This window comes from Myxine glutinosa, chromosome 2, assembly GCF_964187855.1.
Source record: "Myxine glutinosa chromosome 2, kmMyxGlut1.1, whole genome shotgun sequence".
Taxonomy (NCBI): Eukaryota; Metazoa; Chordata; class Myxini; order Myxiniformes; family Myxinidae; genus Myxine; species Myxine glutinosa.
Genome location: NC_136262.1, coordinates 45,544,242 through 45,565,495, shown reverse-complemented (window position 1 = coordinate 45,565,495; position 21,254 = coordinate 45,544,242). Strand labels below are relative to the sequence as shown.

The following is a 21,254-nucleotide window of genomic DNA, read 5'->3' as shown; positions in this document are numbered from 1 at the left end:
GCGACTACCGCTGTCTCAATGATGCTACCACCCCCGACAGGTACCCGATCCCGCATATCCAAGACTTCTCCGCCCGTCTGGCGGGACGGGTCATTTTTTCGAAAATTGATCTCATACGGGGATATCACCAGGTACCTGTCAGGGCGGCCGATGTCCCTAAAACAGCAGTCATCATGCCGTTCGGCTTATTCGAATTCTTGCGGATGCCGTTTGGTCTCAAGAACGCGGCTCAGGCGTTCCAGCGCTTGATGGACGGCGTGCTGCGTGACCTGCCGTTCCTTTTCGTTTACCTGGACGACATCCTCGTCGCCAGCACGTCCCGGGCCGAGCACCTCCTCCACCTCTGAATACTGTTTGGGCGCCTCAGCGAGCACGGCCTCATCGTCAACCCGGCCAAATGCCACTTCGGCACGATGGCCGTTGATTTTTTGGGCCACCACATCACCAAGAACGGGGCCGTGCCGCTGCCAACCAAGGTCGAGGCCATCACCACGTTCCCACGTCCCCGCACCATAAAGGCCCTGCAGGAATTCCTAGGAATGGTGAATTTTTATCACCGCTTCGTGCCCCGCACTGCTCAACTCATGCGGCCCCTCTACGAAGCCCTCCGGGGCAAGCCGGCCAAGCACGACATCGCCTGGTCCGCAGCAATGGATGCGGCCTTCCAAAGCTCAAAGCGGGCCCTCGCCGACGCAACACTGCTCGCTCACCCGGTGCTCAACGCTCCCATCGCCCTCACCACGGATGCCTCCGACTACGCGGTGGGCGCCATACATGAGCAATGGGTGAACGGGGTTTGGCAGCCACTCGCTTTTTTCAGCCAGCAGCTCCGGCCGAACGAGCTCAAATACAGCACGTTTGACCGGGAGCTCCTCGGTCTACACCTGGCCGTCCGCCATTTCCGCCACCTCCTGGAGGGCCGACCTTTCACGGCGTTCGTCGACCACAAGCCGTTGGTTTACGCCATGGCCAAGGTCACGGAGCCGTGGTCGGCCCGCCAACAGCGTCACCTCTCCGCCGTGTCGGAGTTTACCACGGACATCCGGCACGTCGCCGGCAAAAACAACGCCGTGGCCGACTGTCTTTCCCGGGCCAGCGCGAACGCGGTCCACCTGGGCGTGGACTTTGCGCTTATGGCGGCAGACCAAACCACCGACACCACGGTGCAAGCCCTCAGGGCGGCGGACAAGGGCCTCCGCCTGGCCGACATCCCCTTTGCGGACACTGTCCTGCTCTGCGACGTCTCCCAAGGCCAGCCTCGCCCCATCGTGCCCGTCACCTGGCAACGCCGCATCTTCGCCTCCCTCCACGGCCTTTCCCATCCGGGCCGGAAAGCTTCCCAGAACCTGGTGTCGGCGCGATTCGTCTGGCACGGCCTTCGTCGGGACGTCCGCGATTGGACCAGCACCTGCACGGCCTGCCAACGGGCCAAGGTCCACCGACACACCCAGGCCCCGCTGGCACCTTTCACCATGCCCGAACGACGTTTCGACCACGTCAACGTGGATCTGGTGGGCCCCCTCCCCCCATCACGGGGGTTCACACACCTGCTCACCATGGTTGACAGGACCACCAGGTGGCCGGAGGCCATTCCCCTCATCTCCACCACCACCGCCGATGTGGCGCAGGCTTTCATCGCCACCTGGGTCGCCCGCTTCGGCGCACCGGCGGACATCTCGTCAGACCGCGGACCACAGTTCACCTCCGAGCTGTGGGGCGCGGTCGCCCGCAACCTGGGGGTCAAGCTCCACCGTACTACGGCCTACCACCCCCAAGCAAACGGGTTGTGCGAGCGATTCCACCGCTCCAAGAAGGCCGCGCTCATGGCCGGCCTTCAAGACGGCGGTTGGGCCGACCGGCTGCCGTGGGTCCTTTTGGGCCTCCGCACGGCCCCCAAGGAGGACCTCCAGGCATCCACCGCCGAGCTTGTCTATGGCCAGGCGCTACGCGTCCCGGGCGAATTCGTGCCCGACGTTACCAGTCCCTGGTCCGCAGCTCACCAGCGCTCGGACCTCCAGGAGGCCGCCCGACGGTTTGCCCCCGTGCCAACATCCCACCACGGTGACCCCCAGTCCTACGTCCCCCCAGCACTTCGCACAGCGGAGTATGTTTTTGTGCGTCACGACGCACATCGGGGGCCACTCCGGCCGCCGTACGACGGGCCCTTCCGGGTGCTGCGACGGGACGACAAGTCGTTCGTCATCGACATCGGCGGCAGGTCGGACCGGATTGCGGTGGACCGCCTCAAGCCGGCGCACGTGGACGTCGACCACCCACCACGGGTGGCCCTTCCGCCGCGGCGAGGCCGCCCCCCGTCCACGGTGCCCCCCACTCGACCGCCCACCACCACACCGGACCCCCTCCCACGACCCGCCAGGGGTCGCTTCGGCCGGGTCATCAGGACCCCCCTCAAATTGACCCTGCCGGTGCAAGTCGATTCTGGGGGGACGTGTGTAGCGGCTACCGCTGGGTTTTCACAATCGCCTTGCACCTATCAAGGACGCGGAGCGATCACCATGCCGGGCTCGTCCAGGACGCCCGGGCAGGCTCGCCCTCAACTTGCCAGGCCGCAGCCAGGATGCTGGGCCACACCCCCTCTCGCCTTTCCTGGGCAAACGCTCCAGGATAATATGTATATATATTGCTGCCCGATAAACGGGCTTTTCAGAGTGCCTGAGTGTTTGGTTTGATTAAAGCCACTCGGATGAATTCCAGCTTTTTATCGCGTCCATTCTTCCGATCGACGTGGGAGCCCCAGCTCCTTCAACACTAAACATACCAGTATATCCAACAAGGAATGGCTGAAAAGAAAGAAATGGAGGGTTCTGGAATGGCCACGTCAAAGCCCGGATCTAAATCCCATAGAGACGTTGTGGGGGGATTTGAAACGAGCTGTGCATGCCAGAAACCCCTCAAACATCGCACAGCTAAAATAATTCTGCATGGAGGAGTGGGCAAAAATTTCTCTCAGTCTATGTCAGAGACTGGTAGACAGTTATAAGAAACGCCTACTTGTGGTTGTTTCTGCCAAAGGGGGAAATACCACCTATTAGAGCCAAGGGTGTACTTACTTTTTCCACATGCGAAATTTGCCTTTATGTTTATTTAAATTATACAATGGACTACAAAATGTAAATGTTTCATGATATTTGTTAGATTATATCACCTTTATCTATCAATATTGTTGAAATGAAGATCAAATACCTGTATGTTGAAATATGTTGAAAAAGTCAAAACTTTACACGGGGTGTACTTTCTTTTTCACGTGACTGTACTTCATGGTAAAATACGGTAAGTACATTGAAGTTTGGTTGTTCCAGTTATATGCATCGATGCCAAAATAAATGCGATCGTTTATTCAATGTACGGTACCAGTAATAGGCGTCCACAACCATCCTTGACCATGTTGTGGAATGTCAGCTTAGTCCACAACCATCCTAGGTAGTCCATGTTGTGGAACATTGGACGAGTCCACCACCATCCTTGACCATTTTGTGGAGTATCGGCCAAGTCCACAACAACCTAGACCATGTTATGGAATGTCGGCCCAGCACACCACCATCCTTGACCATGTTGTGGAACGTCGGCCAAGTCCACCACCATCCTTGACCATTTTGTGGGGTATCGGCCGAGTCCACAACAACCTCGACCATGTTATGGAATGTCGGCCCAACCCACCACCATCCTTGACCATGTTATGGAATGTCGGCCCAGCCCACCACCATCCTTGACCATGTTGTGGAACGTCGGCCAAGTCCACCACCATCCTTGACCATGTTGTAGAACGTCGGCCAAGTTCACCACCATCCTTGACCATTTTGTGGAGTATCGGCCGAGTCCACAACAACCTAGACCATGATATGGAATGTCAGCCCAGCACACCACCATCCTTGACCATGTTGTGGAACGTCGGCCAAGTCCACCACCATCCTTGACCATTTTGTGGTGTATCGGCCGAGTCCACAACACCTAGACCATGTTATGGAATGTCGGCCCAGCCCATCACCATCCTTGACCATGTTGTGGAACGTCGGCCAAGTCCACCACCATCCTTGACCATGTTGTGGAACGTTGGCCAAGTTCACAACCATCCTTGACCATGTTGTGGTACGTCGGCCAAGTCCACCACCATCCTTGACCATGTTGTGGAACGTCGGCAAAGTCCACCACCATCCTTGACCATTTTGTGGAGTATCGGCCGAGTCCACAACAACCTAGACCATGTTATGGAATGTCGGCCCAGCTAAACCTCCATCCTTGAACATATTGTGGAACGTCAGCCAAGTCCACCACCATCCTTGACCATTTTGTGGAGTATCAGCCGAGTCCACAACAACCTAGACCATGTTATGGAATGTTGGCCCAGCCCACCAACATCCTTGACCATGTTGTGGAACGTCGGCCAAGTCCACCACCATCCTTGACCATGTTGTGGAACGTTGGCCAAGTTCACAACCATCCTTGACCATGTTGTGGTACGTCAGCCAAGTCCACCACCATCCTTGACCATGTTGTGGAACGTCGGCCAAGTCCACCACCATCCTTGACCATTTTGTGGAGTATCGGCTGAGTCCACAACAACCTAGACCATGTTATGGAATGTCGGCCCAGCTAAACCACCATCCTTGACCATGTTGTGGAACGTCGGCCAAGTCCACCACCATCCTTGACCATTTTGTGGTGTATCGGCCGAGTCCACCACCATCCTTGACCATGTTGTGGAACGTCGGCCAAGTCCACCACCATCCTTGACCATTTTGTGGAGTATCGGCCGAGTCCACAACAACCTAGACCATGTTATGGAATGTTGGCCCAGCCCACCAACATCCTTGACCATGTTGTGGAACGTCGGCCAAGTCCACCACCATCCTTGACCATTTTGTGGTGTATCGGCCGAGTCCACAACAACCTAGACCATGTTATGGAATGTCGGCCCAGCACACCACCATCCTTGACCATGCTATGGAATGTCGGCTCAGCCCACCACCATCCTTGACCATGTTGTGGAACGTCGGCCAAGTCCACCACCTTCCTTGACCATGTTGTGGAACGTCGGCCAAGTCCACCACCTTCCTTGACCATGTTGTGGAACGTCGGCCAAGTCCACCACCATCCTTGACCATGTTGTGGTATGTCGGCCAAGTCTACCACCATCCTTGACCATGTTGTGGACCGTCGGCCAAGTTCACATCCATCCTTGACCATGTTGTGGTACGTCGGCCAAGTCCACCACCATACTTGACCATCTTGTGGAACATCGGCTGAGTCCACAACCTTCCTTGACCATTTTTTTTTTCAACATCAGAGTACCTACCCATGGAGAATATTTTAACAAAGGTACATGATGATTGGATGGACAATGCGGCAGGCCCTCCAAAAAAATCCATTTTCTGCAGGTTTGGGTTACAGTGCGGTTCACGTATCAGCCTTGGCCGAATAAATATCGACATTTAAATGAAATAAACCACTAAATATTATGCGAAATATTGCAAATATATCGACGATCCTTGGAAAATACACAATCTCCAAATCCTTCCTCCGCACCATGTACACACAGGTGAGACCCCCCTCCTCCCCATCCCCCTCTAAGCTGTTGCCTCCTCTCCATGTGTAAACAATAAATAGATGGTCTGTTATAGTGAAACATCAGTAATTAGCGTTTTTATTTGTTATGAGTCATATAAACTATACATGAATCTTGGACATTTTGACTTGTCCTGGCACTATAACTCTGCAATGGAAGTCACAACCACGTCACATAGTTTCACACCATACAATGTAATTAAGCGACTGCGTCATCGAGGGAAACAGTGCAAACTACATACACAGTGCCCTCAGAAAGTATTCACACCGCTAGGATTTTCACATTTTGTTGTATTGCAGCCTGAATTTAAAAAGGATTAAATTGAGATTTTTGTCACTGATCTACACATAATGCCCCATAGTGTGAAAGTGGATTTTTTTTTGAATCTTTTTTACAAAATTATTTAAAATGCAATACATAAATATCTAATTTTCTCAAGTGTTCAACCCCCTCAGTCAATACCTTGTGGAAGCGCCTTTGGCAGTGATTACAGCTTTGAGTCTTCTTGGTTATTTCTGCATCAGCTTTGCACATCCATCTGGATTTGGAGAGTTTCTCACATTCTTGTTTGCAGATTTGCTCAAGCTCTGTCAAGTTGGATAGGGAGCATCGGTGAACAGCAATCTTCAAGTATTTCCACATATTCTGAATGGGATTCAAGTCTGGGCTTTGGCTGAGCCAGTAAAGGACTTCCGCACTCTTGTTCTGAAGTCATTCCAGTGTTGCTTTGGCTTTATGCTTGGAGTCATTGTCCTGTTGGAATGTAAATCTTCACCGCAGTCTAAGGTCTTTTCCACTCTGAAGCAGGTTCTCCTCAAGGATTTGCCTGTATTTGGCTCCATTAATTGTTCCCTCTATCCTTACAAGTCTCCCAGTGCGTGCTGCTGAAAAGCATCCCCATAGCATGATGCTGCCACCACCATTGCTTCATGGTAGGGATGGTGTTAGATGGGTGATGAGCTGTGCTCAGTTTCCGCCAGACATAGCTAGCACTTTGTATTCAGGCCAAATAATTCAATTTTCGTCTCATCAGACCAGAGAATCCTTTGCCTCATGCTCTGAGATTCCTTCACGTGCCTTTTTGCAAACTCCAGGCGTGCTGTCATGTGCCTTTTTCTCAGGCGTTGCATCCATCTGGAGATACTCCAATAAAGCCTATGTTGTCCTTCCGGAAGGTTCTCCCATCTCAGCCAAGGAACTCTGTAGTTCTGTCAGAGTGGTCATTGGGTTATTGGTCACCTCCCTGACCATGGTCGTTGCTGCCCAGTTTGGTAGGTCGGCCAGCTCGAGGAAGAGTCGGGATAGTTCCATATTCTTTTCATTTCCTAATGATGGAGCTCACTGTGCTCTTGGGAACTTTCAACACTCTTCCTCAGATCAATGCCCCTTCACAATTCTATCTCGGAGTTCTACAGACAGTTCCTTGGACTTCATGGTAGAGTTTCTGCTCTGACATGCACTGTCACCTATTGTACCTTATATAGAAAGGTGTGTTTCTTTCTAAATCATGTCCAATTGAATTGGCCACAGGTAGACTGCAATGAAGTGGTAGAGGCATCTCAAGGATGATCAAAGGAAATTGGATGCACCTGAGCTCAATTTGTAGTGTCATATTAAAGGGGTTGAATACGTATTGACTCAAGATATTTCAGCTTTTCATTATTAATTATTTTGTAAGAAGATCTAAAAAAAAAATTTCACTTTGACATTATGGGTGAGGTATTGTGTGTAGATCAGCGACAAAAAAATCTCAATGTAATCCATTTTAAATTCAGGCTGTAACAACAAAATGTGAAAAAATGAAGGGGTGTGAATACTTTGTGAAGGCACTGTATGTGAAAGACTATCAAATGTATCGAGCACAAGAACATCGAGGGTTGCAGTTAGGAAGCTCCGGAAGACATTGCTAATGGTAAATCATTTTGCCATTTCAACATATTATTTGTTTTCTTTCCTAATCTGATCGAAAGCATATTGGGCAAAACGTATGTGTACTAGTTGATAACCTGGTAAAAATGACCAGTATTTAGCAGGTGTTGCCACGTCTGTGACCCCTCCACTGGCACCCACTCGGGCAGGGAAATATCTCTCGATGTGTCTATTTGTGTTTTGGAGAGACCAGTGGAAAGCTAAGCACCGATACCAATCTTGGGGAGAGAGAGGGAGAGCGTGGACTTCGTGTACCGTTTAATGTGCTTTGGGAGTGGACATTGTGAATTTTAGTGAAAGAAGTACGCCCGTGTGAGTGCAGGTGCTGCGGAAAACATGACATCTCTCCAAATCCATCGAGGACGCAGTGAGATGATGGCACATTCATCTCAAAGGTCTGCTGCATATAGCTCTCAGAAGGTCCATAGTGCAGCCGCCTCGCGGTAAGTTTCCTCTGCTTCGCTCCAAAGATTTGCATCTAATGGAGGCAATTTGATGAGATTGTACATCCCTGTCAGTTGTGCTTGTTTTGTTCTTCAAGTTCTGCTTGAGGGTGGGTATTTTCCCTGTTTTTACAATTGCTGGGTGGCCCCATTCATTCAGTGGTATCTGAGCAATACGAGTTACCAGTGGATCATGCCTATTGTCAATTGTCACTTGCATACTTGCTAAGATGAAGTAACTGATGTATGTTCACCCCGCAACTGAAAGTCATATACCCCAACTGTCATATCATCACCCAGTTGTTAATGCACGGAAGGGTCTCACTGGATTAAGGTAGTGACAGCCGAAACAGAATATGGATTAAAACTGAAATGAGATAGGTAGAAACAGCTGGGACAGAGGGGTGCAGGGATATTTGCAGGACTTGTTGGTAGCTTGGATAATGGATGGGTGATTGTGGACATGTGTAGTGATTGTGATGTCTGTGAGAACGTCTCGGTAAAAGGCGAATGTGCTTGTTGTGTTTGTTCATTCACATCCTAAACTGACTTCATTCCGACTGTACACAAAAATATCCTACTGATGTCCCTGTGCTTGGCCCAATGTTCTCCTCTCCATTCTCCCCACCCCAATGGAATTTACTGGAGAAACTGAGATTGATTGAGATAATGTGGTGTTGATAGAGTGAAGGGATGATGGGCCAAGTGACCTTCTGTGTACAAGTTCCTTGCACATCCTTGTATGGAAATAGTTTAATCCGATGAAACCCACTCGACATAACTCCGAATGCAGAGACCTTTCTAAACCTCCTCCTACCCACACGTCCATCATATTACTCTTCACCCACTCTCCCTCCATCATTTTACTCTTCACCAATTCTCCCTCCATCATATTACTCTTCACCCACTCTCCCTCCATCATATTACCCTTCACCCACTCTCCCTCCATCATATTACTCTTCACCCACTCTCGCTCCATCATATTACTCTTCACCCACTCCCTCCATCATATTACTCTTCACCCACTCTCCCTCCATCATATTACTCTTCACCCACTCTCCCTCCATCATATTACTCTTCACCCACTCTCCCTCCATCATATTACTCTTCACCCACTCCCCCTCCATCATATTACTCTTCACCCACTCTCCCTCCATCATATTGCTCTTCACCCACTCTCCCTCCATCCTACTAATCTTCCACTCACTCTCCCTCCATCATATTACTCTTCACCCACTCTCCCTCCATCATATTACTCTTTACCCACTCCCTCTCCATCATATTACTCTTCACCCACTCCCCCTCCATCATATTACTCTTCACCCACTCCCCCTCCATCATATTACCCTTCACCCACTCCCCCTCCATCATATTACTCTTCACCCAATCTCCCTCGATCATATTACTCTTCACCCACTCCCCCTCCATCCTACTAATCTTCCACCTACTCTTCCCTCCATCATAATACCCTTCACCCACTCTTCCTCCATCATATTACCCTTCACCCACTCTCCCTCCATCATATTACCCTTCACCCACTCTCCCTCCATCACATTACCCTTCACCCACTCCCCCTCCATCATATTACCCTTCACCCACTCTCCCTCCATCATATTACTCTTCATCCACTCTCCGTCCATCATATGACCCTTCACCCACTCTCCCTCCATCATATTACTCTTCACCCACTCTCCCTCCATCATATTACGCTTCACCCACTCCCCCTCCATCATATTACTCTTCACCCACTCTCCCTCCATCATATTTCCCTTCACCCACTCTCCCTCCATCCTACTAAAGTTCACCTCACTCTCCTCCATCATATTACTCTTCACCCACTCTCCCTCCATCATATTACTTTTCACCCACTCCCCCTCCATCATATTACTCTTCACCCACTCTCCCTCCATCATATTGCTCTTCACCCACTCTCCCTCCATTCGACTAATCTTCCACTCACTCTCCCTCCATCATATTACTCTTCACCCACTCTCCCTCCATCATATTACTCTTCACCCACTCCCCCTCCATCCTACTAATATTCCACCCACTCTCCCTCCATCATATTACCCTTCACCCACTCTCCCTCCATCATATTACTCTTCACCCACTCTCCCTCCATCATATTGCTCTTGACCCACTCTCCCTCCATCCTACTAATCTTCCACTCACTCTCCCTCCATCATATTACTCTTCACCCACTCTCTCTCCATCATATTACTCTTCACCCACTCCCTCCATCATATTACTCTTCACCCACTCCCTCCATCATATTAACATTCACCCACTCTCCCTCCATCATATTGCTCTTCACCCACTCCCCCTCCATCCTACTAATATTCCACTCACTCTCCCTCCATCATATTACTCTTCACCCACTCTCTCTCCATCATATTACTCTTCACCCACTCCCTCCATCATATTACTCTTCACCCACTCCCTCCATCATATTACCCTTCACCCACTCTCCCTCCATCATATTACTATTCATCCACTCTCCGTCCATCATATTACCCTTCACCCACTCTCCCTCCATCATATTACTCTTCACCCACTCTCCCTCCATCATATTACGCTTCACCCACTCCCCCTCCATCATATTACTCTTCACCCACTCTCCCTCCATCATATTGCTCTTCACCCACTCTCCCTCCATCCTACTAGTCTTCACCTCACTCTCCTCCATCATATTACTCTTCACCCACTCTCCCTCCATCATATTACTTTTCACCCACTCCCCCTACATCATATTACTCTTCACCCACTCTCCCTCCATCATATTGCTCTTCACCCACTCCCCCTCCATCCTACTAATATTCCACCCACTCTCCCTCCATCATATTACCCTTCACCCACTCTCCCTCCATCATATTACTCTTCACCCACTCTCCCTCCATCATATTGCTCTTGACCCACTCTCCCTCCATCCTACTAATCTTCCACTCACTCTCCCTCCATCATATTACTCTTCACCCACTCTCCCTCCATCATATTACTCTTCACCCACTCCCTCCATCATATTTAAAAAAAAAAAAAAAAAAAAAAAACCCACTCCCTCCATCATATTACTCTTCACCCACTCTCCCTCCATCATATTACTCTTCACCCACTCTCCCTCCATCATATTACCCTTCACCCACTCTCCCTCCATCATATTACTCTTCACCCACTCTCCCTCCATCATATTACTCTTCACCCACTCCCTCCATCATATTACTCTTCACCCACTCCCTCCATCATATTACTCTTCACCCACTCTCCCTCCATCATATTACTCTTCACCCACTCTCCCTCCATCATATTACCCTTCACCCACTCTCCCTCCATCATATTACCCTTCACCCACTCTCCCTACATCATATTACCATTCACCCACTCTCCCTCCATCATATTACCATTCACCCACTCTCCCTCCATCATATTACCATTCACCCACTCTCCCTCCATCATATTACCATTCACCCACTCTCCCTCCATCATATTACCATTCACCCACTCTCCCTCCATCATATTACCATTCACCCACTCTCCCTCCATCATATTACTCTTCACCCACTCTCCCTCCATCATATTGCCATTCACCCACTCTCCCTCCATCATATTACCATTCACCCACTCTCCCTCCATCATATTACCATTCACCCACTCTCCCTCCATCATATTACCATTCACCCACTCTCCCTCCATCATATTACCATTCACCCACTCTCCCTCCATCATATTACCATTCACCCACTCTCCCTCCATCATGTTACCCTTCACCCACTCTCCCTCCATCATGTTACCCTTCACCCACTCTCCCTCCATCATATTACCATTCACCCACTCTCCCTCCATCATATTACTCTTCACCCACTCTCCCTCCATCGTACTGGCATGAGCCTTGACCTCTGTGTTTATATAAACTACAATATAAGACTCGTCGCTTCGTTGACGGAAACACCAATCTTTGCTGCGATGTCTGATCTATGGGTTAAGAAAAAAAAAAGGATTCCTGGGAGATCCTGTTCTCCGTGCAGGAATAACCAACGCCACGTGTTGGCATTTGCAGTTTCGATATGCGTGTCCATGTCGCCATGAAATTATTTTTTGGCTCACAAACTTTCAGGGGAGTTACCCAAATCCACCGTAGTTGGATTTATTGAAATCCGTTAATCCGTTCTCAAGTTATAACACGACAAACAGACAGACAGACAGACAGACACGGCTCCTATTATAATATAGACTATAGAGTGTAACACAAGGATAATGGACGTGCTGCTGCGGAATTAACAGCAAATTTGGTAACCAGCCAAGTCAATAATTCTGTAATTATTTAACGTTGGGGAAGTCATCAACTCAGAACTTAAGATTTGACCAGTTTATTCGGCACAGTAACTATTATACAAGGCATAGGCAGATCCAGGTGAGGGGTGAGGGGTGGGGGGCTGGGGGGAGGGGAGTGCAGGGGTGCGCACTCCTCCCCCCTCCCCCTTCGGATTTTCGATAAGTTATATGCTGTAATATTGGATGCAGTGCAGTGGCAGATACAGTGTGGTGGCACTTAGCACCTTTATTCACCTCTCTCTTATGTGAGTCAATTATGTGTTTACATGATATACATGTCACGTGGTGAGCGGCACGCATTAAATGTTTCCCAGACAGAACGCACGGTAATGAAGTGTCATGTTACGTAACCAAGCGTTGCATTACGTTACGTATTAAAGCGTTACGCTACGTAAATTATTGTAACACCCGACTACTGTTTGTGCGTGTTTATGTCTAAATAGATAGAAAGGACCAGGAGCTGGTTTTCTTCCAAGAGCAGTATTGTGGCGGACACGATGGCTTGCTGGCGCGGTGACATCATTCCGCGCACCATTAGGGTGTCGGCCACGCCCGAGGGGTAGGCGTGGCCTCGGGATATAGACGGGGCATGCAGCCCCGAGCACTTCAGTGCTATAGTTGAGCTTTGTAATAAAGACTCTTTTTGGTTACCGGCGTTGTTGCTTATCTTCTTGGCAAACAAGTCGTGCGCATAGCACCGCACTTCACTGGTGACCTCGACGCTGGTTCAGCCGCCGCTGACCAACAGAACGCGCCAATGTCAAACAATGCGGTCGCGGTGAAGCTCCCTGAGTTTTGGGAATCTCAGGCCGAGGTATGGTTCGTGCAGGCCGAGGCACAGTTCCAACTTCGAGGCGTAACGGCGGATGAGACGCGTTATTACCACGTCATCGCTGCCCTCGGGCCCGGCACAGCCGCCCGAGTCATGTCCGTCCTGCGGAACCCACCGGCCGACCACAGGTACGAGGCGCTCAAGCGTCTCCTCATCGCCACGTTCGGCCTTGCGGAGTAAGAACGGGCCGACCGCCTCCTGTACCTTCCCGAACTCGGTGACACATGACCATCGGTGTGGATGGATTACATGCTGTCGTTGCTGGGTGACAAAGCCCCGGATTTTTTATTCCGGGCGCTCTTTCTACGCCAGCTGCCGGCACAAGTACGCCTCGCGCTGGCCGGTTCCAAAATAAAGGAACCCCGCGCTCTGGCCGTCGAGGCCGACAAGTTTTTCGCGGCTTGTGACACGCGGGCGAGAGTCAGTGCGGTCGTCGCGGTTCCTGAGGCTGATGCTGATGCACACCTCGTGGATCCCGAGGCTGATGCCGATGCACACCGCGGGGCCGCCGCCACGCCCCGCCCACCACCACCGCGAAAACCGCGGCCTCCGCCTCCGCCGCAAACCTGGTGCCGTTTCCACGCCAGGTTTGGCCACATGGCTAGGAATTGTTGCCCGCCATGCTCGTTTGGCAAGTCGGGAACCTACCAGGCCGGCGCTCGGTAGCGGCCCTGAGCGTCGGCCATTCCGGCAGCCTCCTTTTTGTCACGGACACCTTGTCCGGGCGTCGCTTCCTCTGCGACATGGGCGCACAGGTGAGCGTTATCCCCGCCTCCACGTCCGACAAGCGAACCGCGGGCCGGGGCCCCGCGTTGCTTGCAGCCAACGGTACACCCATATGCACATTCGGGAAGTGCTGCCTCTCCCTGCGGTTCGGAGGGCAATGCTTTCAATGGACGTTCGTAACCGCCAGCGTGCCCATGGCATTGCTCGGTGCGGACTTCCTATCTGCAAACAGGGTTGTTGGTGGACGTGAAGCATAGACGCCTCGTCCAGGCCGAAACATTCAGCTCACTGGCTTGCACGCTGAGCAGTTCGTTGGGCAGCTCCCTGAGCGGCTCGCCGAGTGGCTCGCCAAGCGGCTTGCTGAGCAGTTCGGTCCCGGCGAGGTTGGTCTGTACGCTTCCGGCAGCGGACGAGTTCACCCGCCTCCTCGCCAGCTTCCCGGCCCTCACGCGGCCCACCTTCTCGGCGGTGGCCGTCAAGCACGGGGTGGAGCATCACATCCCCACCGTCGGGCCACCGGTCTACGCCCGGGCACGCCGCCTCGAGCCGACGAAGCTCATGATGGCGAAGGCGGAGTTCGCTATGCTGGAGCGGCTGGGCATCGTACAGCGCTCCAAGAGCGCTTGGGCGTCGCCACTGCACATCATGCCGAAGACCGGCAGGGGATGGCGGCCGTGCGGAGACTACCGCCGCCTCAACGATGCCACCACCCCCGACCGCTACCCGGTCCCTCACATTCAGGACTTTTCCGCCCGGTTGGCGAAAATGTCCTTCTTTTCTAAGGTGGACCTCAGCCGTGGATACCACCAGGTCCCCGTCAGGCCGGAGGACATACCGAAGACGGCCGTCATTACACCATTCGGCCTCTTCGAGTTTCTTCGGATGCCCTTCGGGTTGAAGAATGCGGCTCAGGCATTCCAACGGTTGATGGACAGCATCTTGCGTGACTTGGATTGCATTTACGTCTACCTGGACGACATCCTCGTCGCAAGCGCGTCCCGCGAAGAGCACCTCTGCCACCTCCGCACGCTCTTCGAACCCCTGGGCCAGCATGGCCTGATCGTAAACCCCGCCAAGTGCCGGTTCGGCGATGCCGAAATCGACTTTTTGGGGCACCGCATCACCAGGCACGGGGCCACCCCCTACCGGCAAAGTTGGAGGCGGTCAAGGGGTTTCCGCACCCCCGCACGATAGGGGGGCTCCAGGAGTTCCTGGGCATGGTGAACTTTTACCACCGTTTCCTGCCCCGCGTTGCCCAGCTCCTGCGCCCCCTGCACGAGGCCCTCCGAGGGGAAGCCGGGCAAAGGTGACGTTATTTGGACCGAGCAGATGGACGCGGCGTTTGCGGGCGTGAAGCTCGCCTTGGCTAATGCCACCATGCTTGCGCACCCGGCGCTCGATGCACCGATCGCCCTCACCACCGACGCATCAGTCTACGCGTTGGGCGCGGTGCACGAGCAATGGGTGCGTGGCGCTTGGCAACCGCTGGCGTTTTTCACCCGGCAGCTTCGCCCGCACGAACGCCGGTACAGCACCTTCGACCGCGAGTTGCTCGGGCTCCACCTGGCGGTCCGGTACTTCCGCCATCTGCTCGAGGGCCGTTCGTTCATGGCCTTCGTCGACCACAAGCCCCTGGTCTTCGCGATGGCCAAGGTCGAAGAGCCATGGTCGGCCCGGCAGCAGCGTCACCTCTCGGCCGTGTCCGAGTACACGACTGACATCCGGCACGTCGCGGGAAAGGACAACCCGGTGGCGGATTGCCTTTCCCGGTCCGTCGCCCACGCGGTCCACCTCGGGATCGACTATGCCCGGATGGCGGCGGACCAGACCACCGACCCCGACGTCCAGGCCTTGCGGACCGCCGTCACGGGCCTCCGCGTCACCGAGGAGCCGTTCGATGGCGCGGGCACGGCCCTCTTGTGCGACGTCTCCCTCGGGTGGCCTCGCCCCATCGTGCCCGCGGGCTGGCAGCGCCGGGTTTTTGACGCCATCCACGGCCTGTCCCACCCGGGCACGAAGGCCTCCCAGAGGCTGGTCGCCGACAAGTTCGTCTGGCATTGCCTCTGGAAGGCCGTCCGCGATTGGACCAGGACGTGCCTCGCGTGCCAGTGCGCGAAGGTGCACCGCCACACCCAGGTCCCGTTGCCCCCGTTCACGGTGCCCGAACGTCGGTTCGACCACGTTCACGTGGACTTGGTGGGACATCTGCCCCCCTCACGGGGTTTCACCCACGTCCTCACCATGGTGGACCGCACAACCCGGTGGCCGGAGGTCATGCCTTTGGCGGCGACGATGGCGGCGGACGTCGCGCAGGCATTCATCGCCACCTGGGTTGCCCGGTTCGGCGCCCCCTCGGACATCTCGTCTGACCGCGGCCCCCAGTTCACCTCGGAGCTCTGGGGGGCAGTCGCGCGGGAGCTCGGCGTCCAGCTGCAACGCACCATGGCCTACCACCCCCAGGCCAACGGCCTGTGCGAGCGCTTCCACCGCTCCTTGAAGGCCGCACTCCGGGCCACTCTCCGCGACAGTGGCTGGGTCGACAGGCTCCCCTGGGTCCTGCTGGGCCTCCGGATGGCGCCCAAGGATGACCTGCGCGCATCCGCGGACCTCCGAGAGTTCCTCCCCAACTCCACGGCACCATGGTCCGTGGCGCAGCAGCGCTCCGCACTGCAGGAGACCGCCCGGAGGTTCGCCCCGGTGCCGACGGCGCACCACGGGTGCCCGCCAACGCACGTCGCCCCGGAGCTTCGCACGGCGGAGTACATGTTCGTCCGCCACGACGCCCACCGGACACCGCTGCGGCCCCCGTACGACGGGCCCTTCCGCGTGCTGGAGACCGGGGCGAAACACTTCACCCTCGACATCGGCGGTACTCCTGACCGCGTTTCCGTGGACCGCCTCAAGCCGGCCCATCTCGCCATGGACCACCCCCCGCCAGTGGCTCGGCCCCCGCGTCAGGGCCGCCCCCCGGCGGGCGGACCTCCGGCACCGCCCAGCCCTGCCGGCATGCCCCCCCCCCCCGGCCCTGCACCCATCCCAGGTGCCGCCGGGGGCATCCCAGATGACATCCCGGCATCCCAGACGCTGCCAGCCGCCAAAGGGCGCTTCGGCCGGGTCATCCGTTTGCCCCGCAAACTGACCCTTCAGGTGCGCAGAAATTCTGGGGGGCGCGTGTGGTGGACCCGATGGCTCGCTGGCGCGGTGACATCATTCCGCGCACCAAGAGGGTGTCGGCCACGCCCGAGGGGTAGGCGTGGCCTCGGGATATAGATGGGGCGCGCAGCCCCGAGCACTTCAGTGCTATAGTTGAGCTTTGTAATAAAGACTCTTTTTGGTTACCCGCGTTGTTGCTTATCTTCTTGGCAAACAAGTCGTGCGCATAGCACCGCACTTCAGTATATTCAATCCAGAACCGTAGAGCGTAACAATTACTCCAAATGAGCTAGCAAACTCGTGGAGATCGGTTTCTGAGGTTTGGGACATGGAATGTAGGGACAATGACAGGGAGATCAGGAGAAGTGGTGGAAGTATTGGTCAGAAGAAGAGTGGACATATGTTGTGTGCAAGAGACGAGATGGAAGGGAAGTGGTGAGAGAATGGTGAAGGGTAGGCAGGGACAGAAATACAAGTTTGTGTGGCAAGGGTGCCCGGAGGGCGTGAATGGTGTTGGTGTCCTGTTTTCTGAGGAGTTTGTAGACAGTGTGGTGAGTGTGACTAGAGTGAGTGATAGGTTGATGATGGTGAAAATGATGATTGGAAAGCTCTTGGTGAACGTTATCTCGGGATATGCTCCGCAGGTTGGTCGAAGCAATGAAGGGAAGGACAAGTTCTGGTGTGCGATAGAGAAGCTGATGGAAAACGTGAAAGATGAGGAAGTTGTTGTGGTGGGAGGAGACCTGAATGGACATGTGGGAAGGAGTATGGATGGTTTTGAGGGAGTTCATGGGGGTTACGGATATGGTGTGAGAAATGGAGAAGGTGAAAGGATTTTGGAGTTTGCTGATGGTGCTGATTTGTTGATTTGTAATACTCAGTTCCAGAAAGAGGATAATAAGCTTGTTACATACACGTCAGGTGGGTCGACGACAACCGTTGACTACCTGATGGTGCGTAGGCGAGATAGGGGGCACCTCCGGGACACAAAGGTGATCCCGGGGGAGGAGGCTGTTTCAAAGCACCACTTGGTTGTCTGCGAAATAAGGGTGAAAGTTGCGAGGAGAGCTCGGCGGGTGAAGTACCAACCAAGAATGAAGGTGTGGAGGTTGAAAGAGGTGACAGTAAGGGAGGCATTAAAAGAGAGGCTGAGTAGGGTAGAGGATGATGTGGTTGAGCTTGAAAGTGGTTGGATGTCAATGAAAGCTAGTCTGTTGGGAGCCGTTGGTGAGGTATGTGGATGGACAAAAGGACCACCGAGGCACTCGGAAATATGGTGGTGGGATGATGAAGTTGGAAAGAGGATTGACGAGAAGAGGAAGAAGTTGAAGGAGTGGTAGAAGGTGAAGGGTACGGGAGCAGAAACAGCAGAGCATGAAAGTTATAAGGCAGCGAGGAAGGCTGCAAAGAAAGAGGTAGCAAAGGCGCAGGAGGCATGTAAGAAAATGTTCGGAGAACGCTTGGATTCGGAAGAGGGTCAGAAAGCAGTATTCAGGATTGCAAAGCACATAGCGAAAGAGAGGTGTGATGTGATGGGGGTGAGTTGCTTGAACGATGAAGTGGGACAAATCGTTGTCGACCCAGATGGAATTAAAGGAAGATGGAAAAGATATATGGAAATGCTGTTGAATACAGAGAATGAATGGGATGGCAACATAGAGAGTAACCCAGTTTTAGGACCGGCAGAGAAGATAACTGAGAAGGAAGTTGAGGAAGCGATAAAAGCAATGAAGAGTGGAAAAGCGGGAGGGCCGACGGGAGTTGTGGGAGATATGTTGAAGGCAGCAGGAAGTTGGGGTGTGAAGAGAATGACAGAGATCTGTAATCTGGTGGTGAAAGAAGGCCGCATTCCAGTGGATTGGGAACTGAGTACCCTCGTCCCTCTATACAAGGGGAAAGGTGACCCTCTGGAGTGTGGCTCGTACCGAGCGATAAAGTTATTGGAGCATGGAATGAAGGTATTGGAAAGGGTGTTGGAGAGGAGGATAAGGAAGAAAGTGAAGATCGACGAAATGCAGTTTGGATTTATGCCAGGAAGAGGAACGACAGATGCGCTTTTCATTGTGAGGCAGTTGCAGGCGATGTACATGGAGAAGAGGAAGAAGTTGTTTTTTGGGTTTGTTGATCTGGAGAAAGCATTCGATAGGGTTCCACGCAAAGTATTGACATGGGCATTGAGGAAGTTAGGAGTGGAGGAATGGTTGATGAGAGTAGTGATGGCAATGTACAAAAGAGCGCGCACAGCTGTAAGGACGAAGGATGGGAACAGTGGTGAGTTTGAGGTGAAGGTGGGAGTGCATCAGGGGTCGGTACTAAGTCCACTACTATTTGTAGCTGTGATGGAGGTGCTGGCTCAGAACGTAAAGGAGGGTTTACCGTGGGAGTTGTTGTATGCAGATGATCTGGTGTTGATTGCGGAAAGTATGGATGGACTGAAGGAAAAGATGAACAAGTGGAAGGAATGTATGGAGACAAAAGGTCTGAAGGTGAATATCAGAAAGACGAAGGTAATGGCAAGTGGTAAAGCATGTGGTGAGGTGGAAAGAACTGGGAAGTGGCCGTGTGCTGTGTGCAGGTAGGGTGTCGGAGTGAACTCCATTCAATGTACTATGTGTGCTGAGTGGGTTCATCAAAAATGTAGTGGTCTGAGAGGGTCATTTACCAGTGTGGCAGCTACATTCAAATGTAAGGTGTGCACAGAGGGAGCTGCAGATGGAGGAAATGTTGAGTTGGATCTTGGAGACGGCGTGAAGCTGGAAGGTGTGAAAACATTTTGCTACCTCAGAGACATGCTGAATGGAGAAGGTGGATCAGACTCGGCAACGGTTGCTCGAGTGAGATGTGCATGGAAGAAGTTTCGGGAACTGAGTGGCGTGCTGATGAGGAGGAGAGTGTCGCTGAAGCTGAAGGGAAAGGTGTATGCTGCATGTGTGAGAAGTGTTATGATTTATGGGAGCGAGACATGGGTAATGAACGTAGAGCAGCAACGAAGGCTGGAAAGGGTGGAAATGCGAATGGTTCGATGGATGTGCGGAGTATCGTTGAGAGAGAGGAAGACAAATGATGAATTGCGAAAGATGATGGGAATATTGCCTGTGATTGATGCTGTGAAGAGGAACAGGTTGACATGGTTTGGTCATGTGTTGAGGAAGGATGAAAGTGACTGGTTGAGAAGAGTGATGGAAATTAATGTGGAAGGAAGTAGAGGACGGGGAAGACCGAGAAAGACTTGGCTAAAGATGGTGGAAGAAGAAATGTGGGCAAGGGGGTTAACAAGGAGAGATGCAGAAAATAGGGCAAAATGGAGAAGATTGTCATTGGGACCGCAAGGCTAACCCCCGCTCTAGCAGGGAAAATGGCCTTAAAATGCATGTTGTTGTTGTTGTTGAGCTCGCACTCACCAAGAGTACAATTATTACCAGACCAAAAAACAACAACCGGAAGTAACTCCAAGAATATCCGGGCATTGAAATAACGAACTATTGTGCTTACATTACTAAATAATAGCGTTACATAATTTTTGAACGGCCCCATATTGGGTTAACCAATCCGTGACCGTGTGACGAATCGGCTCGCTCTGACATAACCGTAGGTAGGCTGACGTGTTGACGTCATTAAATGTGCGTTTTCCCAATCGGCCCGTTTCCGGATTTTGTCAGGTTGTCACCACGGTGCGGTCACTCTCGTTTTGATTATGGATTCCGGCCGTTCAAGTCTTCTCACCAGTTCGCCATCTTTGGCCCATTAGTCATCGCGAATCTGCTGAACTGTTGGGCCAGGTAATAACGCAAGGAACTGAAAAAAAATTCCAAGCACGTCAGAAATTCCCAGATCCGCCCTGCAATGGAATGCCAAATCGTCCTCAGTTATTGGCGCTGAGGAAGCGCCTTTAGCGATTGACTTCCAGCCAGTGTAACGCTAATTCCTGTCACAGGAATTCTGAGATCATATAAGTGGGCGTGGCAGTTCCTGATTGGTTCGTGTTGGGGAACGCCTTCTCGCTGCCGACGTGACGTAAATTCGCGCACGCGCACTGTTGAAGCTTACTCGATCTTACTCGATCCTATATTACATGTACTTTCATTGCATACAAATTATACTTCCTCCTAGAAATTCCATGCCCGAACCTCAGCGCAATCCAAGAGGATTCACTTGTTTTCACAGTCGAAATCACGATTACGATGACATCAGATCAGCAAATCTCACCCACCGCAGGTGAGAAAGATGTGTGACATCACCTGGAGAGAATTAACACCTGCGC

The 21,254-nt window shown here is 52.7% G+C and overlaps 1 protein-coding gene across 1 annotated transcript in view; it reads left to right on the top strand.

Moving 5' to 3' along the window:
- Window positions 1-21,254, top strand: part of MYOM1 (myomesin 1) — a 272,604-nt gene that overhangs the window by 12,495 nt on the left and 238,855 nt on the right. The window contains exon 2 of the mRNA XM_068103177.2: window positions 7,836-7,956. Within this exon, the coding sequence (XP_067959278.2) occupies window positions 7,850-7,956 (107 nt within the window). The 5' untranslated portion in view covers window positions 7,836-7,849. The remainder of the gene's footprint in view (window positions 1-7,835; window positions 7,957-21,254) is intronic.